At 43.2% G+C, this 20815-nt stretch overlaps 1 protein-coding gene across 1 annotated transcript in view; it reads left to right on the top strand.

The window, feature by feature from the left end:
* caskin1 (CASK interacting protein 1) overlaps positions 1-20815 on the top strand; it is a 292667-nt gene that overhangs the window by 160768 nt on the left and 111084 nt on the right. The window contains exon 2 of the mRNA XM_042341142.1: positions 12014-12065. Within this exon, the coding sequence (XP_042197076.1) occupies positions 12014-12065 (52 nt within the window). The remainder of the gene's footprint in view (positions 1-12013; positions 12066-20815) is intronic.

The following is a 20815-nucleotide window of genomic DNA, read 5'->3' as shown; positions in this document are numbered from 1 at the left end:
TGTCATCCTTTACAGAATATATTACCTGGAGGAGAAGCCCTGGACTTCCCACGAATGGTTACAAAAAAAGACACGTCAATATTACACTGTAGGAACCTCTCCTCAACACAGCCCGTGGCTCAGGAGACACACGGGGCATGTGAGCCATTTCTGTGTGAGAATCAGCCTTTAAGCAAAATAGACAATAGCAATCAACTTAAATCTTAAATCACAAAGCTCCACAGTTCAAAAGTAGCTTTGTACTTTCAGGATAAAGCGGACTGTGATCTTTAATAGCATTCAGGGTCGAATTGTCAAACCCTTTAGAGGCTGGTACAGAGATACTTCTCGCAAGATCTGCAGGTATCTGGCTGCAGCGTAGAATTAAGTTAATTGATTAGCAAGTGGGTCAGCTACTGTTGTTATTGCATTATTTAACCCCTGGAAGGAAGGAAATTCAGCTGGTTCTGTTTAATATGGCAACAGTATTTTGCTGTGTCCTACGCACAGAGCACAGTGCAACCAAATCAACATTTCAGAGTCTAGTCAATATTCATTCCACATCCCCAGCATGTGCTCTGACAGGCTGTTACATACCATAACTGCGTGTTTTGTGTTCAAGCACAATCTACACTGAGACTAAACTACACAATGAAAAATATTCAACTCCATACAGTTCTGCGAGACCCACTCCTGGATGGAGATGGAAGGGAAATAAATAAAATAATCCTATTATAATCCTTGCATTTGATATTGTGCCTTTCACGTTGGGAAAATGTCTCAAAGTGCCTCACAGGATTTACCGTACATTGTAGTGACAGTGTGTTTTGGGGCAAATTCCAAATGAGGTTGGACTTGGACTTTTTCTTAGTATTTCAGAACTGTGCAAATTTTTGATCATTCTTAACTGTTATAATTAATTGTACATTCTTTTAAGGAACGACTGAAAAACAGCTTCAGCATTCTGTCTGAATTCTCCAACATTGCTAAGAGACCCAGCAGGTTTCCACAGCACAATTTGAAAAGGGAAGATAGTCACTCCCAGTGTCCTGACCAACAATCCCCCAATTTAAATTGGTCATTCACTTCTTGGCTGTTTCGGCACATTGCTGAGGCAAATTGGCTAACACGTTCCCCCAAAAATATACAGTCACTAAACTTTACAGTAAAATCCTGCGAAGCATTTGACTTGATTAGGTGCTATATCAAATTCAAGGATTATTATTATCATTAATATTTCTGCCCAACTCGGGTTGTCACTCCATCTCTGTGACGTGCTTTGAGACAGTTTCATGGATAATAGCTGAGATATGAATCTCGGTTGTGTTGGGACTCCATATCTCAGCAGTCAGAATCAGTAGGCACTGCTGCTGCCTTCACTAATGATTGTGGGCAGGATTTGGTCCATTGTGTTGAGCGCTCAAGCCTTCATTAAATAACAAGCAGCACAACAGTGTACGGCAGGTGTTTATTCTGCAAACCAGGACCAGGGCCAACCCTCACAGCATAAAACAACGGTGGCCAACCATGAATTATGGCTCAAATCAAGAAGTATTCAATCAAGAAAATGTATTTTGTTGTTGGCCACCACTAGCTTAAAGCGAGTGAACAGCAGAAAGCCCTTTGGGCCTCAGTTGAGAGGTGATTTCGTTTAAATTAGACATCAATAGCTGCCTCTTCCAGATACAAGGGACATGAGGCAGTGTTTTTCCATCAGATAAAGGGAACAGCTTTCATATTCCAGCCCCTTGCGTCATCTGTTTCCTCGTGGGTCGCTGAAAGTTAAGGCTCTAGATAATAGGACAGAGATCAACACTTTACCAGAGATAAAATCAAGTCTGTGTTCCTCTGCACTGCAATACCTTGGCTCAATGCCTACAGTACAACTCCCCGTTCAAACATACCATTGCCTGGTTCCCTTATTTCACAAGCCTGGGTATAATTGAAATGTTCATGTTCTCTGGGGTCTGAACGGGTGTCTCCTCATTAAAGGCACATTTATAGATCCTGTGACACTATTGGAAATTAGACTATTGGCCAACATTCCTCCACATAAAATTGATCACTCACTTCACAGGTGTTTGCAGGACCTGCAATGCATAAAACAGTTGCAGCATTTGCCTACAAAAGAAACTATATATATATAGATCCCCTTTCCACAGCAGATTGAATTCACGAACCTCATCTCCACCTTCAAATTTGCCCCGACTGTGATTTCTGCAGCACCATTCCTCTGCTGCTGCCCCTGCCAAGTTAACAGAGCTCTGCTCCAATCTGCTTCATGTCCCACCATTGTGATCATGCTTTCAGCTGTTTTAATTTAAATTAAATCTTGCATTTTATATAGCACCTTATGACATTATCGAGACATCTCAAGACGCTTCACAGGCTATTCTGTAAAGTGGAGTAACTGTATTTTGTGGATGAAACATGGCAGTTATTCAGTGAATGACCGATTTAGTTTGTTTATGCTCACTGGAACGTCATTCTGGACTCCCTCTGCCTCACCAGCCCCCTTCCCAAGCTTGCCTTAAGACCTATCTTTTCGACCTAGCTTTCGGTCACCCCCTTCTCTCCCTCCCCACCCCCCCACCCTCACTCAACTCATCACTGGCCGAGCTCAAGCTCCCAATCAGCTGCGTAAAGCATTTTAGGATGTTCTCATAAAGTAAAAGTGTTATATAAATGTAAATTGTTGTTATTGTCATCGTTTGTCTATCATACTCTAATTCTTAGAAACAGCTGTTGTTTGAAAACAGTAGAATTTCCTTATATTCATTAAGCTGTAATGAAAAGTGTTATTTTGAGTGACTTCTGTGACCTGTTTGGTTCCATCTTGCCCTCACTATTGAGATTCCAGCCATCGTCTTTATAAAAGCCGCAGGGTTATTTCCTCTGCTACTGAATGGGTGGAGGGGAAGTGTCAAGAATTCTTCCAGCTGAAGGCTTTAGCCACAAATAGCGTTCCCATGGAGACGATGCTCATGTATGAGGATGGAGTGTTTTTTTCGCTTTGATGGCACACTGGTGCATGATGCTTACCCTCTCACTCAGATGACATTGTGTTTGTGCTTTTGCTTTCTCTCGTTGCCTGGCCTGGGTTCCGGCAGCACAGGGACTCCCTACTATATAGAAATTGTGCCACATTTTCCTAGCAACATCGACAGGAATGGAACTACGAAAGAGGTCAAATAAAATAAGCAGTGTACAGTGTTTTCCCCGTCTTGTTATCAGTGAGAACCGTACCCTTAACACTTGGGAAAAATTGGTTAGAACAGAGACGAGGAAAATATTCACCTCACAGAATAATAAGACTGAATCACATGATCACCAAAGGCCAGATATAAGAAATCCTGGGGAGTTTAAGTATTGACAGAAATGGTGAGAAGGCAAGATTAGGGGATGTTCCTCCGAGCCGGGGAAGTGGGGGAAGTGGCCATAAGCACAGTCGAAGAGGAAGGTTTTCAGACGAGACTTGAAAAAGGGAAGAGAGTGGGGCAAGGCAGAGGGATTGAGGGAGAGTGTTCCAGAGTTTTGGGGCATAGTGGCTGAAAGCATGACCTCTGATGGTGGGGCAGAGGGTGCGAGGGATGAGCAGGAGACTGGTGCCAGTCGAGCAGAGGTGCCGGGTGCTGGATTGGGGAGTGAGGAGGTTGGAGAGGTAGGGAAGTGCCAGGGAGTGAAGGGATTTGAACACGAGTGTGAGGATTTTAAAGTTGATCCATTGAGTGATGGGGAGCCAGAGGTTCCTGGCCAAACCTGGTGAGATGTGGGTACGGTGTTTGGTCCGGGTCAGTATGCGGTGAAGGAAAGACGTGCCAGGATGCTGCTTAAGAGTGCAGAAACCCATCAGCATGCTTAAGAGTATTCAAACCAAACTGAAAATTCATGTTTATAGTACGAAGGTTGTGGAACGGTCTGTGGTGGAGTGACTTTATGGCTTCAAGCTTTCTGCTCCTAATTTCCAACGTTCTTATGTTCCAATGTAGTAGAACCAAGGTTGGGGATGCCTTCGCTTTGTCTCATCATTATTAATTGTAACCTGCGATCATCGCCACAGGGTCCTGTCTCGGTTCATTGGAACCTGCAGGTGCATGCCTTACCTTTCAAACCTAGCGTTGGATTCAGTGGGTCGCTTGCCCAGGTGCTGCTGAGAGGTAGCACTATTGGAGCCTAAATTAATGCCCTTGGTTTGTGCCAAGTGGTGGGAGCTCCTGCAGGTGCCAGGAAACTGAATACTCTCCAGAGCTTCACTTTCTTGGAGGCGGTCCTACAGGAAAGAATCCACTTCCACTGATTCAGCTATTTCAAGCATAACTTTTTATGCTTCCTGCTAATTCCTTGCTTTCCAAGTTAAAGCACCACTCATCTGCCACTTCTGACTTTTGACCATCAATGTCCACTTTCCTCTGTCTCCCGCTATCCTTCAACAACATCAACAATTACAAATTAGATTTGTGTAGCACCCTTACGTTGGGAGGAAGTCCAAGATGCTGGACAGTCAAGGATTCAATCAACAAACACTGAATGAGTCCCTTTTTATTATCCGTTATATTTCACATCTGAGCTGTTCGGAGTTTACTGTTTCCTAGTTTGCTAGTTAGCGTTCCAAGATGCCGTCTGGCGTGAAGGGCTATATAAATGCTAGTTGTTATTGTTATAGAATGCCTTTCTATCTTCGTGGCCTTTTGCGTGCCTCATTATCATGAGAATAGTCACTTTATTATGAATGACCTGCAGTTCAATATTCATAGCAATCTGCCACTAAAATACAGGGAAGTGGCATTGATTTCACTGTTAGCGCAGAAACAGGCATACTGTAACTGCAGTGAGTATTTTTTTAAAGTGAGTAAATCCTTGGTTAGACATTGCAGATCTTGTTTGTAGATGTTACATTAAACCTTTTCTGCAGTTAATTCAACTCACCATTGGGTGTGTGGGAGACTCTTTCTGTATATGGGTCTATAACCTAGTACAGGTTGCTGAGTCCCCTGTGTATTGTTGAGAGTAGATGCGAGGGGTGGGGTGTGGGGAGAGCATAATAAAAAATAATCCTTGCATTTGTTATAACGCCTTATAACGTGTATGAGACGTCTCAAAGCATTTCATAGAATATGCCGTAAAGTGAATTGACAGTAGATTTTGTGGACAAAACGGGCAGCAATTTGCGCAAGGGAGCATCCTACAAACAGTCATGGATTGAATGACCAAATTATTAATTTTTCTTTTATTGGAGTTGCACAGCATATTTAGCACAATATTCTGCACCCTACCTACAGCAAAAACCCATCCAGGAATTTAATGTGTCTCAGCAGGAAGGTTAAAGCTTCTCTTGCTTGCCATCCTCACAGTGAGAAGCCTCAGTACTGTGCCGTTATATGTTCCAGTAACCACTGATCCATGCAGCTCCTGTAGATATAAATTGAAAGGCAATCGAATAAATAATCCTGCTCTTCCTCTTGTTTTAAGTAATAAGAAAAACAGTTCTGGTGAATCAGTCATCGAGAATATCTTTCAGATTGTACACAGCCTGTTCCCAGCAAAGGTATGTGTACAGAAGAGATTTAAATCTCCCTCTTTTCTCTCTCTGATTTTATTTCAGACAATATTGTTAATGCAACAACTTTACAATAAAACCATGTTAATTAACACACCAGCATATCGTATTTCAGTGGCTTCCATCCTCACATCTTATGATGAATCGTTCATCCTCTGGATCGTTATGACTGCATTGGGACCTTTGATGTGTTTTTGTTATAAAGAGGCGTTTAATTCTAATAGTTAATTTGGAGAGTCTGAGGTTGTTATCAATGTGGTTCTCACTCTAAGTGTGGATAAGACAAGGTAATGTACTACGTAAAGATAATGAAATATGTAAAACAAAGGGGGATGGTTTGGCTTAGGCTAACATATATAAATGCAATACTGTGTTGGTGTCAGCCTGACTTAGTTGGTAGCGCTCTTGTCTTTGAGTCAAATTGTCAGAGGTATCATCCTTTGGATGAGATGTTAAACCGAGCTCCCTTCTGACTGTTCAGGTGGATGTTAAAGATTCCATGGCACTATTCAAAGAGAGAAGGGGGTTTCTCCTGGTGTCCTGGCCAATAATTTCCCAGATAAAATTGGTCATTTACTCCACGGCTGTTTGTGGGACATTGCTGTACACAAATTGTTGACTCATTTAAAAAGCAGTTTGCTGCAGTGGTGGGGGGATGGTAGGGTGGATATTCTGGTGGGATGAGATCAGATGGGCCAAAGGGCCTTCTTCATCCAGACCAATCTTGTGATCTTGTGTCCACAGTATGACATGGTTCCTTTAAGACCTATTGCACCTGCGAATGCGTTTGCTGGATGACCCAGTTCTGAGAGACAAAACGATGCATTTTCTTTGCATCCACCAACAGCCTGAATTACGTCAAGAGTAGCCGAGGCGGAGTTTGACAGCGTAAATAAAAGCCCTGGGTGAACTTGAGCTTCCTGTTGTAGTGGCACAGCGCTTTTTCAAGTACCCGAATTCTAGTCCTTTCTGATCTCTGTGAAAAGGGAAAATCAGTGGTAGGATTTACTACCAAGATTGTGTGGAAACGGCTTCAGCCAGGGGCGAGCCATACTGTAAATCACACCGTTCTGATGGTTTTAAAGTGCACTTTTATGATTCTCTGGACTCTAGTATTAAATTACACCCTTGGACTCAGCACTGACTATTTCCCTATTGTAGATAATGTATAAAATGAGTTGTATTTCACGGCTTTTACTGAAATGTGTCAGGTATACTGAGCAGCATACAAGGTGTGGCATGGGTAGGTGAGCTACTCTATATAGTATTTCACAGCAATTTAATAGGGGAGTCATTGGCACTTGAAGGAGAGAAAGAGCTGTGAATCACAGTAATAGGCGCAAGCAATGCAAGATGATGCTTTTCCAGCCTCTAAATGCACTCTTGCACCAAGAGGCTTTCAGAATTATGAATGGGTTTGATAGAATAAACAGAGAGATTGTCTGTGTTGCTCGGTGAATCATTGACAAGAGGGTATAAATTGAGGATTATCACCAGAAGAAGGAAAACAAGGCGAAGGTTTGAACAATTTATTTTACAGAGATGATGGTTAGAATAGCCAACTCTTAACTGCAAAATACCTATTGGAGTCAGGTCCATAACAGGTGAATTCAATGAATACTTGAGAGAAAGTAATATTAAACGGTGTAAGGAAGGAGCAAGGGAATACGATTAGAGTAGAGAGAGCTCCAGTTGACGAGCAAGCACCAGGACAACATGCAATGGGGAATGAACATGAGAATGGGATTAGAATAAAAGGTTCCATTGGGGAAGCGAGGAACAGACCTTTGTATGTTTTCAATATGCTATGAATAATTCCATTCCATGTTTATGATAATAATCCTTGCATTTGATATACTGCCTTATCACATCGTTAAGACTTCTCAAAGCACTTCACCGAATATACTGTAAAGTGAATTGACTGTATTTTGTGCACAAAACACAGCAACCAATTACACACAGCAGTGTCCCCAAGCAGTCATGGATTGAGTGACCAAATTTTTTTTTTTTTGGAAGAATTATTATCCACAGAAAGCAATCCAACAATCGACTAACAACCGGATTCCTACTGACTACTAGGTAAACAGGCGTGTGAAATAAGGAAACTTGCCTAGGGTTTTGCCCCACCTGGGAATTGAACCCATGTTCTCTCGCTTGCAAGGCGAGCATGTTAACCCTATGCTACAGGACTCCGAGATATAGAGAGAAAGAGATATACACACATACAAGCGCACTCACTCTCAAACATACTCGCACACATGCAGACAGATGCAGGGAGCGATGCACTCACACACTTATGTTTGTCAACATAAGAAACGCAAAAGCCCTATATACCATTACAATAAGTCACAAAGCCCCTGATATCATGACTCTCCTCATCTGCAAATTACCTGCAGGTTTTTAGGACCTGGTCTTGTGAATAGATATTTCTCCATTCAGGGCAGTTTATAATATACTTGTGATAGAATTTAACGGGGCTTAGAGTGACAGCAAGGATAACCCTCAAAGACACCATCTACATAATGTGATTGAATTGGAATTTTCCTTTTCCATTAAATACAGCAAGTGCTCAGTACGGTGAAACCGGGAGATTGAGAATATTTGCATTGGCTTTAATTAATCCTCAGGACGACTGCAGGTTACTGTAAGTCTCCACTGTTAAACCTGTTAAATGCTGCTCAGCCACTGGTTATAACTGTCCCAAGTGCACTGCCTGCTTAAAGGGATCCATCCCTTGTGGCTCACTCTCATATTAACATCTGCAATGTACAATGCTCATTTTCAATTAACAGAGGAAGCTTAGCTGCTGTGGATTAGAGTCTGATTGTATTAGAAATATCAGCAACTCTCAAACGTGCTATACCGTCATGCAAACACTGGTCATTGCTTCAAATGCCTCATGGAAACCTAAACTCTGGGGAAATTCCACCCAGGTCTAGATTCACTCTATTTATGTTGTATTTCAGAGCATCCAGAATTTGGCAATTTGCTCAATTCTTAAAAGAAACTTACAGAAAACCGGCTTCAAAATGAAAGTCTAAATTTGCCATATTTTGGACGTTCTGAAATGCTACGTGATACAGAGTCAATATAGGCCTGAGTGGAATCTTTCCCCACGAACCTATTAAACAGCAATAATTCGCTAATAAGAACATAAGAACATAAGAATTAGGAGCAGGAGTAGGCCATTCGGCCCTTCGTGCCTGCTCCGCCATTCAATTAGATCATGGCTGATCTTCTCACCTAACTCTGATTACCTGCCCTCTCCCCATACCCCTAATCCCTCTATTTTTCAAGAATCTATCAGTCTCAGCCTTGAAAATGTTCAAGGACTGAGCATCTACAGCCTTCTGGGGTAGTGAATTCCATAAGTTCACTACCCTCTGAGTGAAGAAATGTTTCCTCAACTCTGTTCTAAAAGGCTGACCCTTAATTTTCAGACTGTGACCCTGGTTATAGATTCTCCTACCGGGGAAACAGACCCTCTGTGTCTACTTTATCAGCCCTTTAAGAATCTTATAAGTTTCAATAAGATCTCCCCTAATTCTTCTGTACTCTGGGGAATACAGCCCCAGTTTATTCAGCCTATTCTCATAGGTCAGTCCCCTCATCCCAGGCACTAACCGAGTGAATCTACTCTGCACCCCCTCGAGGGCAAGTATGTCCTTTTTTAAATAAGGAAACCAACACTGCACACAATACTCTCGGTGCGGTCTCACCAAAGCCCTATACAGTTGCAGCAAGACTTCCCTACTCTTATATTCTAAACCTTTCGAAATGAACGCTAACTGCCGTTCGCCTTCTTAGTTGCTGCTGCACCTGCAAACTAACTTTTTGGGACTGGTGTACAAGGACACCCAAATCCCTTTGAATACTAACACTATCTAACTTCTCCCCTTCCAGAAAATAATCTGTTCTTTTATTCTTGCTACCGAGGTGAATAATTTCACACTTGCTAACATTGAATTCCATCTGCCACCTACTTGCCCACTCCCCGAGCCTATCTATATCTTGTTGCAATCTTTTTGCATCATCCTGAGAGCTCACTCTGCTGCCGAGTTTAGTATCATCCGCGAATTTAGACACATTACATTCAATGTCCTCGTCCAGATCATTGATGTAAATGGTAAATAGCTGAGGCCGAGGCACCGATCCTTGTGGCACTCCACTAGTTACATCCTGCCAATTCGAGAATGATCCGTTTATCACTACTCTCTGCTTTCTACCCGATAGCCACTCTTCTATCCATGTTAATATTTTCCCATTAATCCCGTGGGCCTTGATCTTGAGTAACAGCCTTTTGTGTGGCACCTTGTCAAATGCCTTCCTAAAATCCAAATATACCACATCTACTGGTTCCCCCTTATCCAACCTGCTGGATACATCCTCAAAAAATTCTAAAAGGTTAGTCAAGCATGACTTCCCTTTTGTAAAGCCATGTTGACTCTGCCTAATCTTTTTATGGTCTTCCAGGTATCCCATAACTACGTCTTTTATTAAGGACTCAAGAATTTTCCCTACAACTGACGTCAAACTAACTGGTCTATAGTTTTCCCTATTTTCTCTCCCACCCTTCTTAAATAGTGGAGTTACGTTTGCAATCTTCCAATCAATGGGAACTTTTCCAGTATCCACAGACTTTTGGAAGATTATAGACATGCCATCCACTATCTCAGTAGCCACCTCCTTTAAAACTCTCGGATGCAGGCCATCCGGTCCAGGGGATTTATCGGTTTTAAGACCCGACAATTTACCTAGAACCATCTCTTTACTAATGTTAATCTCCCTAAGTTGCTCGCTAACATTGTCTTCTTGGTCCTCTATTTTTGGTATGTTTCCAGTGTCTTCTACGGTGAAGACTGTAGAAAAATACTTGTTTAATGACTCTGCCATGTCTTTGTCCCCTATTATAATTCCTCCGGTCTCTGCCTGTAATGGACCCACATTCACCCTCGCTCGCCTTTTCCTCTTTATATATTTGTAAAAACTCTTGGAGTCTGTTTTTATGTTCTTTGCTAGTTTGCCCTCGTAATCTATTTTCTCCCTCTTGATCAATTTTTTGGTCCTCCTCTGTTGTTCCCTAAAGTTCTCCAAATCCTCAGGTTTACTACTCATCTTCGCTGTTTTATAGGCTTTTTCTTTTGATTTGATACTGTCCCTAACTGCTCTAGTTAGCCATGGCTGCACCACCTTTCCCGTGGCATTCTTATTCCTCAAAGGAATAGAGAGACCTATGAGGGAACAGTACAATACCACTCCCTAGTGCAGGTTGTTTTCACTTATAACCAAAAATATTATGAACATAATCATCCCCTATTGCCCCAAATTCTGTTTTTGAAATGATTCAGGCTGTCTGCCCTGAAGCCATCACTCCACCTGTTTGGAAGCAACGTAGCCTCATTGTTTAATTATCGGGAGTTCTGTTTTCATGTTTTTGAGATTGTTGCATATGTTATCAAATCTTACAGTGGATAAATAATAACTAATTCATGCATATGACACGGTAACTCAACGTCTCCAAAGGGTTTCACAGTAATTACTGTTAAATGTAGCAACTGTGGACACGTAAGCCAATGCTGCTCAATTAGTGAATGGTAAGAATTGTTATTAGTAACAAATATTCTTGCATTTAATATAGTGTTTTTACGTTGGGAGATAGTCTCAAAGTGCTTCACAGGATTTTATAGTATAGTATTTTTGAGTATTTTGAGTATGATTGAGTTTTTTGAAGTCAAATGCAGCAGCTAATTTGTACACAGCAATATCCCCCAAACAGTAACAATGTGAATGACAGATTTTTATTATCTGGGGATTGTTCCAGGACACTGGGAGAAACTTCCTTCTCCTGTCAAACAGTGTTGCAGGATTCTTAACGTCCAACTGAACATCACTGCATTGGAGTGTCAGCCTAGTGTCAGTAAGTTCAAAGTCTTGACTTGGGGTTTGAACCCACAACTTTCTGTTTCAGAGGTGAAGGCACTACCAGTGTGCCAGATCACACAAAGACAACATGTGTTCTGGCTCTTGCCAACCTTGTGCCTAATGCCCTCTGGATTTAAATAAGCTGGGTACATTTCTCTGGAAAAACACTTCCATTCCAAACAAGGACATTTTCATCTGTAAATGGCATAAATGCAATGGGTTTCTGTATGTATCAGGCCCCCAGCTGACCAAAGTAATACACAGTGAATGAGTAGTCGTATTGAAAGATATTAACGATCTAACATTTGCTGATATCCAAAATGATTCAAGTGTTGAATCACTAGTTTTGTACCAGTAATGACCTAATGACCCAACACACAAAGTAACCTGACAGTTTCTGTAAAGGTTTCTGTTTAAAAGAGTTTTCACCATTTTTGGGAAGCATATTTCCTTCCACACCTGCAGTGCTGCATTCCAAGAAGCCAATCTAACACAGGTTGACTTATATGCTTATTGACTCCTGTTTTTATTTTTCTCTTTCTCTCTTTTTTCCAGAACTTCTGGGCTCAGCCAAGAGAGTGAACGTGAACTTCCAGGACATAGATGGGTAAGTGGAATCCATTAAAAAGTCAATGAGTGCTTCAGTCTCACACCACCACATAAACCAAAGTGCTCTTTCCTCTCTCTAGCTCGGGACACAGCTAACTGCCGAACAGTTCAGGCCAGAACTTTCTTATATTGTTGTGTAGTTTTAAGTCAAAGCCGAGCCTGGCATTTCTCTTCTGACACGAGGAATTGAAGATGTTTCTGTGCTGAATTTAATAATAAATAATAATAATCCTTGCATTTCATATAGCGCCTTACCACATCATTGAGACGTCTCAAAGCACTTCACAGAATATACTGCAAAGTGAATTGACTGTATATTTGTAGGCGAAACGCTGCAGCCAATTGCACACAGCAGCGTCCCACAAACAGTCGTGGATTGAATGACCAATTTATTATTATATTTTTACGGAATTATTACCCCTGGAAAGCACTCTGCCAATCAACTAACAACCGGATTTCTACTTACTGCTTGGTAAATATGGAGTACGGAAACCTGCCCAGGAATCGAACCAGGGTCCTCTCACTTGTGAGGCGAGTGATCTAATCAACACACTTCAGAACTCCACATGAGTCACTGCAGATGAACAGATTTAAGGCTCAGTGATGCCATAGAGTAGCTTTGCATTGAAACTAACACTTTGTCACTGCAATAGCCTGTTGCATGCCACAAAGTAATGTGGCTAAACCACAGACTCTGATCCACTTCTCATTGACAGCGACTCACCTCTTTGATTCATGACACTGGTTTGAGACAGAGAAGCCAAGGCATTGATTACACCACGAGCTGTCTGAGCCTGTGCAAGTCCAGGATGGGTCGTTCTTTCAGACTATTACAAAATGACTGGGATTAATGACCTCTCTAAATCGTAATTCAGACTTTGGGACTCCAACCCAGAGTTTCTCCATTTCACCCCTCCCTCCCCACCTTTAAAGCTTGCCTTAAGACCTTTCTTTTCAACAATTAATTTGGTCATCTTTCCCCTTCTCCCACTTTCCTCAGCTCCCCACCAACCCCAAGCCCCCAGCTCGGGCTCCCAGTCAGCTGAAGCACTGTGAGACATCCTCCCAACTTACCATAAAATGTAAAATTGTTGTAATAAGTATTTTATGCTGTTCAGTTAAAACGAGTTTTATTACTTTGTTCTTGACAATGAATTCCAACATTAATATACAGGATTAATGACATAATCCTTCTAGAAATTGAAGAGATTGCATTGTGCTTACAATGAAATTGTCCCTGGCCATTGATATAGACGAACAGGTAGAGTACACTATGCTTCCATTAGCCTGTAGAAACTCCTTTCAATGCTTTGCCATTAATAAGTATTTCTATGCAACTTGCACTGAGTTCTCTGCTATTATCTCCATGGAAACACTTCTCAATGCCTACCAGCATTGTTCAGTGGAAACTACCCCCATTTTTCTCATTGAAAGTCGAGTCAAAAACATTCACTGTGATGTACGGGTATGTAAACACAAGAAAACATTACACTTCTTATTTAGACAATGAAGCTTCCTGATCATATATTTGCCGCGGTGTATCATTTCACATTAAAGAAGGCCACCATTTGGTTATGCATGATTGCCATGACAATTGTAACCAGATTGATTAGGCTAAATTTATTAAAGGCTCTGGTTAAGATGGATCAATGCCTTTATTGGAGGAGTTAACTCTAACACGCGTCTCCTTGCCAGTCATAGATTTCTTGATGGCTTCCAATCAATAAAGAATCCATCCCCTAGCCTCACCATGCCCAATAATTATAGATATTGTGTATTGTACGTTCTGGCCAATAATACCCCATATAAAATCGGTCACTCATTTCATACTTGTTTGTGGGATATTGCTATATGTACAAGGGCTGCTGTGTTCCCTACAAAAACACCATCACTACAGTTCTATGCAGTAAATAAGCACTTAGAGAAGTTTCAACAACATGATACGGCACTGCATGCAAGGATTATTATTATAATAATTACGCACAGCAGTGACCCAAACAGTCTTAGATTGAGTGACCAAATTATTATTTTTTTTGTAAGGATTATTACCTCTGAAAAAGTGATCTGCCAATCGACTAACAACCAGGTTCCTACTTACTGCTAGGTAAACAGAGGTGTGTGAAGTAAGGAGGCTTGCGCAATGTTTTGCCCTGCCCAAACCCAGGTCCTCTCGCTTGCGAGCCGAGTGTTCTAACCACTATGCCACAGGACTCCACGTGTTCGATTATGCTCGCTCACAATGGGATTTCCAATTTAAGTGGACATTGAACGGTTTCTTATGGCCAGGAACCGATGCTGAATAATCTGTATGGTCAATTTACTGCGCAGAAGAGATAAGAAAGAGAGGAGTGAGAAAAGGCTATTCAGGCCATCAAGCCCATTCCTGCTACCAGACACAGTGCAAGCTGTGGAGTCTAAAACTCTATTCATTTGAAATAACACAGGATGTGAACAGCCACATATAATGGCTTGTGTTTCTATAGCGTCTTTCACAAAGAAAAAATCTTTGAAAGCACTTTACAGAATGAAATGGATTAGAAATGAAGTGGACATTATTATGTGGGCCAAAACACATCGGCTAATTTGCTAAAACATTGTGTGATGCTTACATCAGAGGCTTCAATGCCACAAAAGAAAACTGCAGTGAGTCAGTCCAGCTCTACACGCTAATGGGCATTATTCTGTTTTTAGACAGAAACATACTGCTTTTGATTGGAATCTATTCCAATATCTACTATTCCATAAGGAAAACTCCATAAGTGTTTGCTCACTGCTCTGTTTTCAGGCTTGCTAAATTTCTGCTCCTGCATGTCTTCCAGTGCTGGTGTCACCAAGTAATCTAGTTCCCTCGTAGTTAATTCTGCAATCAGTAAATAAGCCATTTCAAGCTGCACTGGAGATATCTTCGAGCACACGAACAGAATAATTGTAATTTGGCCACTCTGTTCTTACAGCTAAACGTATCAAACCAACCTCAAGCCAATTGGTCTTCGCTGAACTTGCTTAAAGAGAATTTAATATTCTTTCGAAAACAAGTTATCAGCCTGGGGCTCAGTCGGTAGCACTCTTGCATCTGAGTCAGAGATTGTGGGTTCAAGTCTAATACATTGCTAGATGTGCTGTGTTGCTGGAGGTGCTGTCCTTTGGTTGAGATGTTGAACCTAGGTCCGGGCCCGTCTGCCTGTTCAGGTGAATGTTAAAGATCCCACTGCACAACTTGAAATGAGAAGGGAGTTTCTCCCGGTGTCCAGGACAACAATCTCCAGATAAAATTGGTCAATGAACCATTGATAGTTTGCCAACTTCTTACTCCTGTCATGTTTTTGTATTTGCGTCCATTGATCTCATAATAACACAGAGTGCAAGAGAATGAAGTTAAATACCCCAATACTGATATTGTTCTAGATACAAAGTGACAAAAGAACAACTGCTGTGAAGTGGTGTAAAACAAAAATCCATTATGTGTTCCAAAGATTTAATATGAGAGACAAAGATGCAGTCATCCCCCCACCCCCTCTCCCACCATGTTAAACCCTGAGGCTTTACAAATAGTTACAAATAGTGGTGGAAACTTAGGTCATAAACATCAAGCTGGGAGAGTCATCTTTTGGCCACCTGGCACCCTGTTAGCATTGCACCCGCATGAACTGATATAACCCACCTCGACACTCAATTACAGTACTGGGTGTGCTGCATTATCATAGATACTGTCCTTCGGATGAACCATTAAAACCAAGGTTAAAGGTCAACCCATGGTTCATATGGGACATTAAAATCAATCTGACTTTTTAGGTACACGTTAAAGATCCTTTGGCACTACTGTAAAAGAGTTATTTTCTTCCAGTGTCCTGGCCAGCAATTCTCTCAGATAAATCACTCATTCACTTCATGGCTGTTTGCAAATTGGCTGTTGGCCACGTTGGCCTACGAAATACACAGTCACCTCACTTTACGACATTTACTGAGGAAGCACTTTATTTGGAGTCCTGTAGCTCAGTGGTTAGAGCACTCGCCTTGCAAGCGAGAGACCTGGGTTCAATTCCCGGCAGAGGGCAAAACCTTGGGCAAATTTCCTTACTCCACACACCTAATAATAATCCCTCCAAAAAAATAATAATAAATTGGTCACTTCAACCCACGACTGTTTGTGGGGTCGCTGCTGTGTGCAATTGGCTGCTGCGTTTCGCCCACAAATATACGGTCAATTCACTTTACAGTCTATTCTGTGAAGCGCTTTGAGACGTCTAGAAGGCGTGAAAAGCGCTATATCAAATGCAAGGATTATTATTATTATTATCATTATTCTTATTTGAAAAAGCCACTCTATCAAAGGTAAAGTGATTATTATACTTATCTGTGTCTTAACAGGTAAATGATTAAAAGGCACATCTGTTAAATAGTGCTCTGTCTGTCTGTCCTTCAGTGGATCCAGTTCAAGATCCTGACCCTCACCTACAAAGCCCTACATGGCCTCGCCCCACCCTATCTCTGCGACCTCCTAACCCCCTACCAACCCGCCCACTCCCTCTGCTTAGCCGGCTCCGGCTGCTCCACGTCCCCCAACCCTCCCGGCCCACCATTGGTGGGAGAGCCTTCAGCCACTCTGCCCCAACCTCTGGAATTCCATTCCCCAATCACTCCGCCTCACCTCCTCCTTAGCCTCCTTCAAGTCCCGCCTCAAGACCCTCCTCTTCGACCATGTTCAGTGCTGTACACTCTGGGTTTGAACTCCTCCTTGTCCCCCAAGTCCTCCTCTCCACCCTCGGAGGCTGTGCCTTCAGCCACAATGTCCCGAGGCTCTGGAACTCCCTTCCTCACTCCCTTCCCCTCGCTCTCTCTCTTCCCATTTTCAGGTCTCGGCTGAAGACCTTTCTTTTCAACCGCACCTTTGGTCACCTTCCCCCCCACTCCCCCTGGCTCCTCCCACTCTCCCTGGCTCCTCCCCCTCTCCCTGGCTCCTCCCCTCCCCCTGGCTCCTCGCCCTCCCCCTGGCTCCTCGCCCTCCCCCTGGCTCCCCCCTCCCCCTCCCCCTCCCCTGGCCCCTCCCCCTGGCTACTCCCACTTCCCTGGACCCTCCCCCTCCACCTGGCTCCTCCCCTTCCCCTGATCCTCCCCCTGGCTCCTCCCCCTCCCCCTGGTTCGGCCCCGAGATCCGTTACTGTAAAGCGCTCTGAGACGCCGTCCGGCGTGGAGGGCACTATATACAACCAAGTTGTTGTTGTTGTTGTTGTACATTGTCCAGCGCCTTGGGACGTCCTCCTGACGTGAAAGGTGCTATACGTGTAATCTTGTTGTTGTTGTTGCATGCATACATAAATATGCTCAATTTTGACCTGGCTTGCTATCAATCAAAACTGTTTCCCTACTTTCCTTGTCTCATGTTCATACTGACTCCTGGCCCTCATTATGTTTTTGAGCCCTTTGATAACAGCATATTGTAGCCAAAAGCAACTCTTAACAAGCACGTGTGCGCGCTCTCAGAATTTGACCCCAGTGGTTCTAGATGACCAAAAGAGCCGGAGAAATTGCACTGGAAGCCAGAAGGGAGATTTTTAATGAATGCTTCAGTGATCCACGTTTGAGAACTACAACAACAACAACAACAACAACAAGATTCCATTTATTGAGCGCCTTTCACGTCGGGAGGACATCCCAAGGCGCTGTACAGTTGGGTCAGGACCCGAGCAGTGGGGAAATGGTCAGGGTGAGGGGAGGGAAGGGAGGGCGTGAGGAAGGGGGGAATGGTCAGGGTGAGGGGAGGGAAGGGAGGGAGCGAGGAGGGGGTAGAGAGTCGAGAGGGGGGCCGAAGGTTCGGTCAAAGAGAAAGGTCTTGACACCGGCCTTGAAGGAGGAAAGGGAGGAGGTGGCGAAGGCTCTGGGGGATAGAGTTCCAGAGCCTCAGGGTTGAAAGACTGAAGGCCCGGACACCGATGGTAGGGCGGTTGGGGCGGGGGATGTGGAGCAGACCGGAGCCAGAGGAACGGAGGGTACGGGCGGGTAGGTAGGGGGATAGTAGGTCGGAGAGGTAGGAGGGAGCGAGGCCGTGAATGGCCTTGTAGGTGAGGGTGAGGATCTTAAATTAGATCCTCTGGGGAATGGGGAGCCAGTGGGGGCGAGCGAGGGCGAGGGTGGGAGTGATGTGGTCGCGGTGTCTGGTGCGGGACAGTACACGAGCTGCAGAGTTCTGAATGACCTGCAGTGTGGAGGGAAGTGCCGGGAAGGCCGACGAGGAGAGAGTTCCCATAGTCCAGCCTTGAGGTGATAAAGACGTGGACCAGAGTTTCAGCCGCGTGAGGGGTGAGGTAGTGCCGTAGTCTGGCGATATTCCGGAGGTGATGGAAGGCGGTGCCAGTTGTGGTGCGGATATGGGGGAGAAAGGACAGCTCAGGGTCGAGGGGAACCCCGAGGTTCCTGATGGCTTTGAGAGGTGGAGAGTGCGGCCTTGGATGCTGATGCTGTCAGCGCCTGAGGTGCGGAGGCGCTGACGGAGCCAATCAGGAGGGCCTCGGTTTTTCGCACGTTGAGCTGAAGAAAGTTGTCTCTCGTCCAGGACTCGATGTCGGACAGACAGCTGTCAGGACATCGGTGGTCGTGGAGTTGAGGGTAGAGGAGGAAAGGTAGAGTTGGGTGTCATCCACATACATGTGGAAGTTAACCCCATGTCTGCGGATGATGTCACCACAGGGGGAGCATATAGAGGGTGAAGAGGAGGGAACCGAGGACAGAGCCTTGAGGGTAATAAGTTGCATCAGCGGAGTTGACACAGGGCTCTGATTCCATTGCCAGTAAAAAAGTACAATGGTAAACACTGCATTTGAAATTCTCAATATATATATTTGGTATTTCGCCCACAAAATATACAGTCAATTCACTTTACAGTATATTCTGTTAAGCTCTTTGAAACGTCTCGAAGATGTGATAAGGCACTATGTCAAATGCAAGGATTATTATTATATATACTCAACCCACCACTGTTTGTGGGACACTGCTGTGCTCAATTGGCTGTCGCGTTTTGCCCACAATATATAGTCACTCCACTTTACAATATATATTGTGAAGTGCTTTGATTTACTATATCAAATGCAAGGATTATTATTATTAGTCTGTAACCAAAGGCCAGGGATTTCACTTGGTCCTAGCCCATGAGACTAGCTTGTCTTAAAATTTATGATTGTGCAGATTGTTAAATTCTGGAATTAACAAAAAATGTAGAAAACCGCCATCCAATTTGAAGGGAATTAAGGAGCTATTCCACAAGGACAACATTTTAAGCCAAGCTAAGATTTGGGAGAATTTCTGGCCTGTAGATCTTTAAACCAACGACCCAATGCCAGAGCAGCCTACTTGTGCACAGATCCGTATGGCTGAGTATTAGAAATACAAATGCTTCTTTATGGGGCTGTATTTAGCTCAGTGAGTATTTGCTGTACGAATTCTCATCCTCCTGCCAGTATTGGCATAGGGAGAAACATCTGCTGCTGGAAACGATTGATAAATGCGCACGAATTGAACATTGCACTTGTGTCCCATTGTACTTTTTTACTGGCAATGGAATCAGAGCCCTGTGTCAACTCCGCTGATGCAACTTATTAACACTGTTTGTGGGACACTGCTGTGAGAAAATTGGCTGTCGTGTTTCGCCCACAAAATGCACAGTCAATCCACTTTACAGTATATTCTGTGAAGAGCTTTGAGACATCTCAACAACATGATAAGGTGCTATAGATATGCAAGGATTATTATTACTGATCAGCAGCATTTACCCATGAACACAGGCAGTGTGATTCCAGCCATGCACTGATGTGTACACACTAAACACTCTGTTCTGAACTTCACTCAAATACACCATTAAATCAACTGCCAACAACATACAGAGCCATTATATATCTACCTCTGACGTTCCATGGTGTGACAAAATGATGATACTCCTTGAATTTGAATTCACCTTAAGGGCCTGAAAGGGATTTGCTATATAGTGTAGGGACCATGTATCTGTAGGTATTTTACACAAGCAACTATGATATGAATAATCCATTTACCGGGAGTATTGATGACTTTAATTATCCCAACATACACTGTCAAAACAACAGCGCAAAGGGCAAGGAGGGGGAAATATTCCTAAAATGCATACAGGACAACTTTCTTGATCAGTTCATTTCCAGCCCAACAAGGAAGGAAGCAGTGCTAGATCTAGTTCTGGGGAATGAAGTAGGGCAAGTGGAGAGGTTTCAGTGGGAGAGCATCTGGGAAATAGTGATCACAACATCATTAGATTCAGAGTGCATATTGAAAGAGACGAGGAACCATCTAAGGTGAAGATACTCAACTGGAAGAGGGCAAATTTCAGTGAGTTAAAAAGGGACCGGGCCAAGGTGGACTGGAAAGAAAGATTGGCAGGTAAAACAACTAAAGAGCAGTGGGAAGTCTTCAAGGATGAGATAGCTCGGGGACAGAATAAATACATTCCCACAAAAGGTATGTATGTAGGGTATCCAAACCTCCCTGGATGACGAAGGTAATTGTATCTGGAATGAAGCAGAAAAAGGAGGTGTATGACAAATGTCAAACCCAAGATACAGAAAACAACCAAATAGAATATAGGAAGCGCAGAAGAGGTTTGAAAAAGGAAATAAGAGGCTAAAAGATTATACGGAGAAAGGTTAGAGGGTAACATTAAAGCAAATTCTAAAATATGTTACAAACATATCAAGAAAAAAGGTTAGTCAATGGTAGGGTGGGGCCAATTAA

Source organism: Callorhinchus milii, unplaced genomic scaffold (assembly GCF_018977255.1).
Source record: "Callorhinchus milii isolate IMCB2004 unplaced genomic scaffold, IMCB_Cmil_1.0 Scaffold16, whole genome shotgun sequence".
NCBI classification, from domain to species: Eukaryota; Metazoa; Chordata; class Chondrichthyes; order Chimaeriformes; family Callorhinchidae; genus Callorhinchus; species Callorhinchus milii.
Note: the sequence above shows the minus strand (reverse complement) of the source record. Positions and strands in the feature narration are given on the sequence as shown.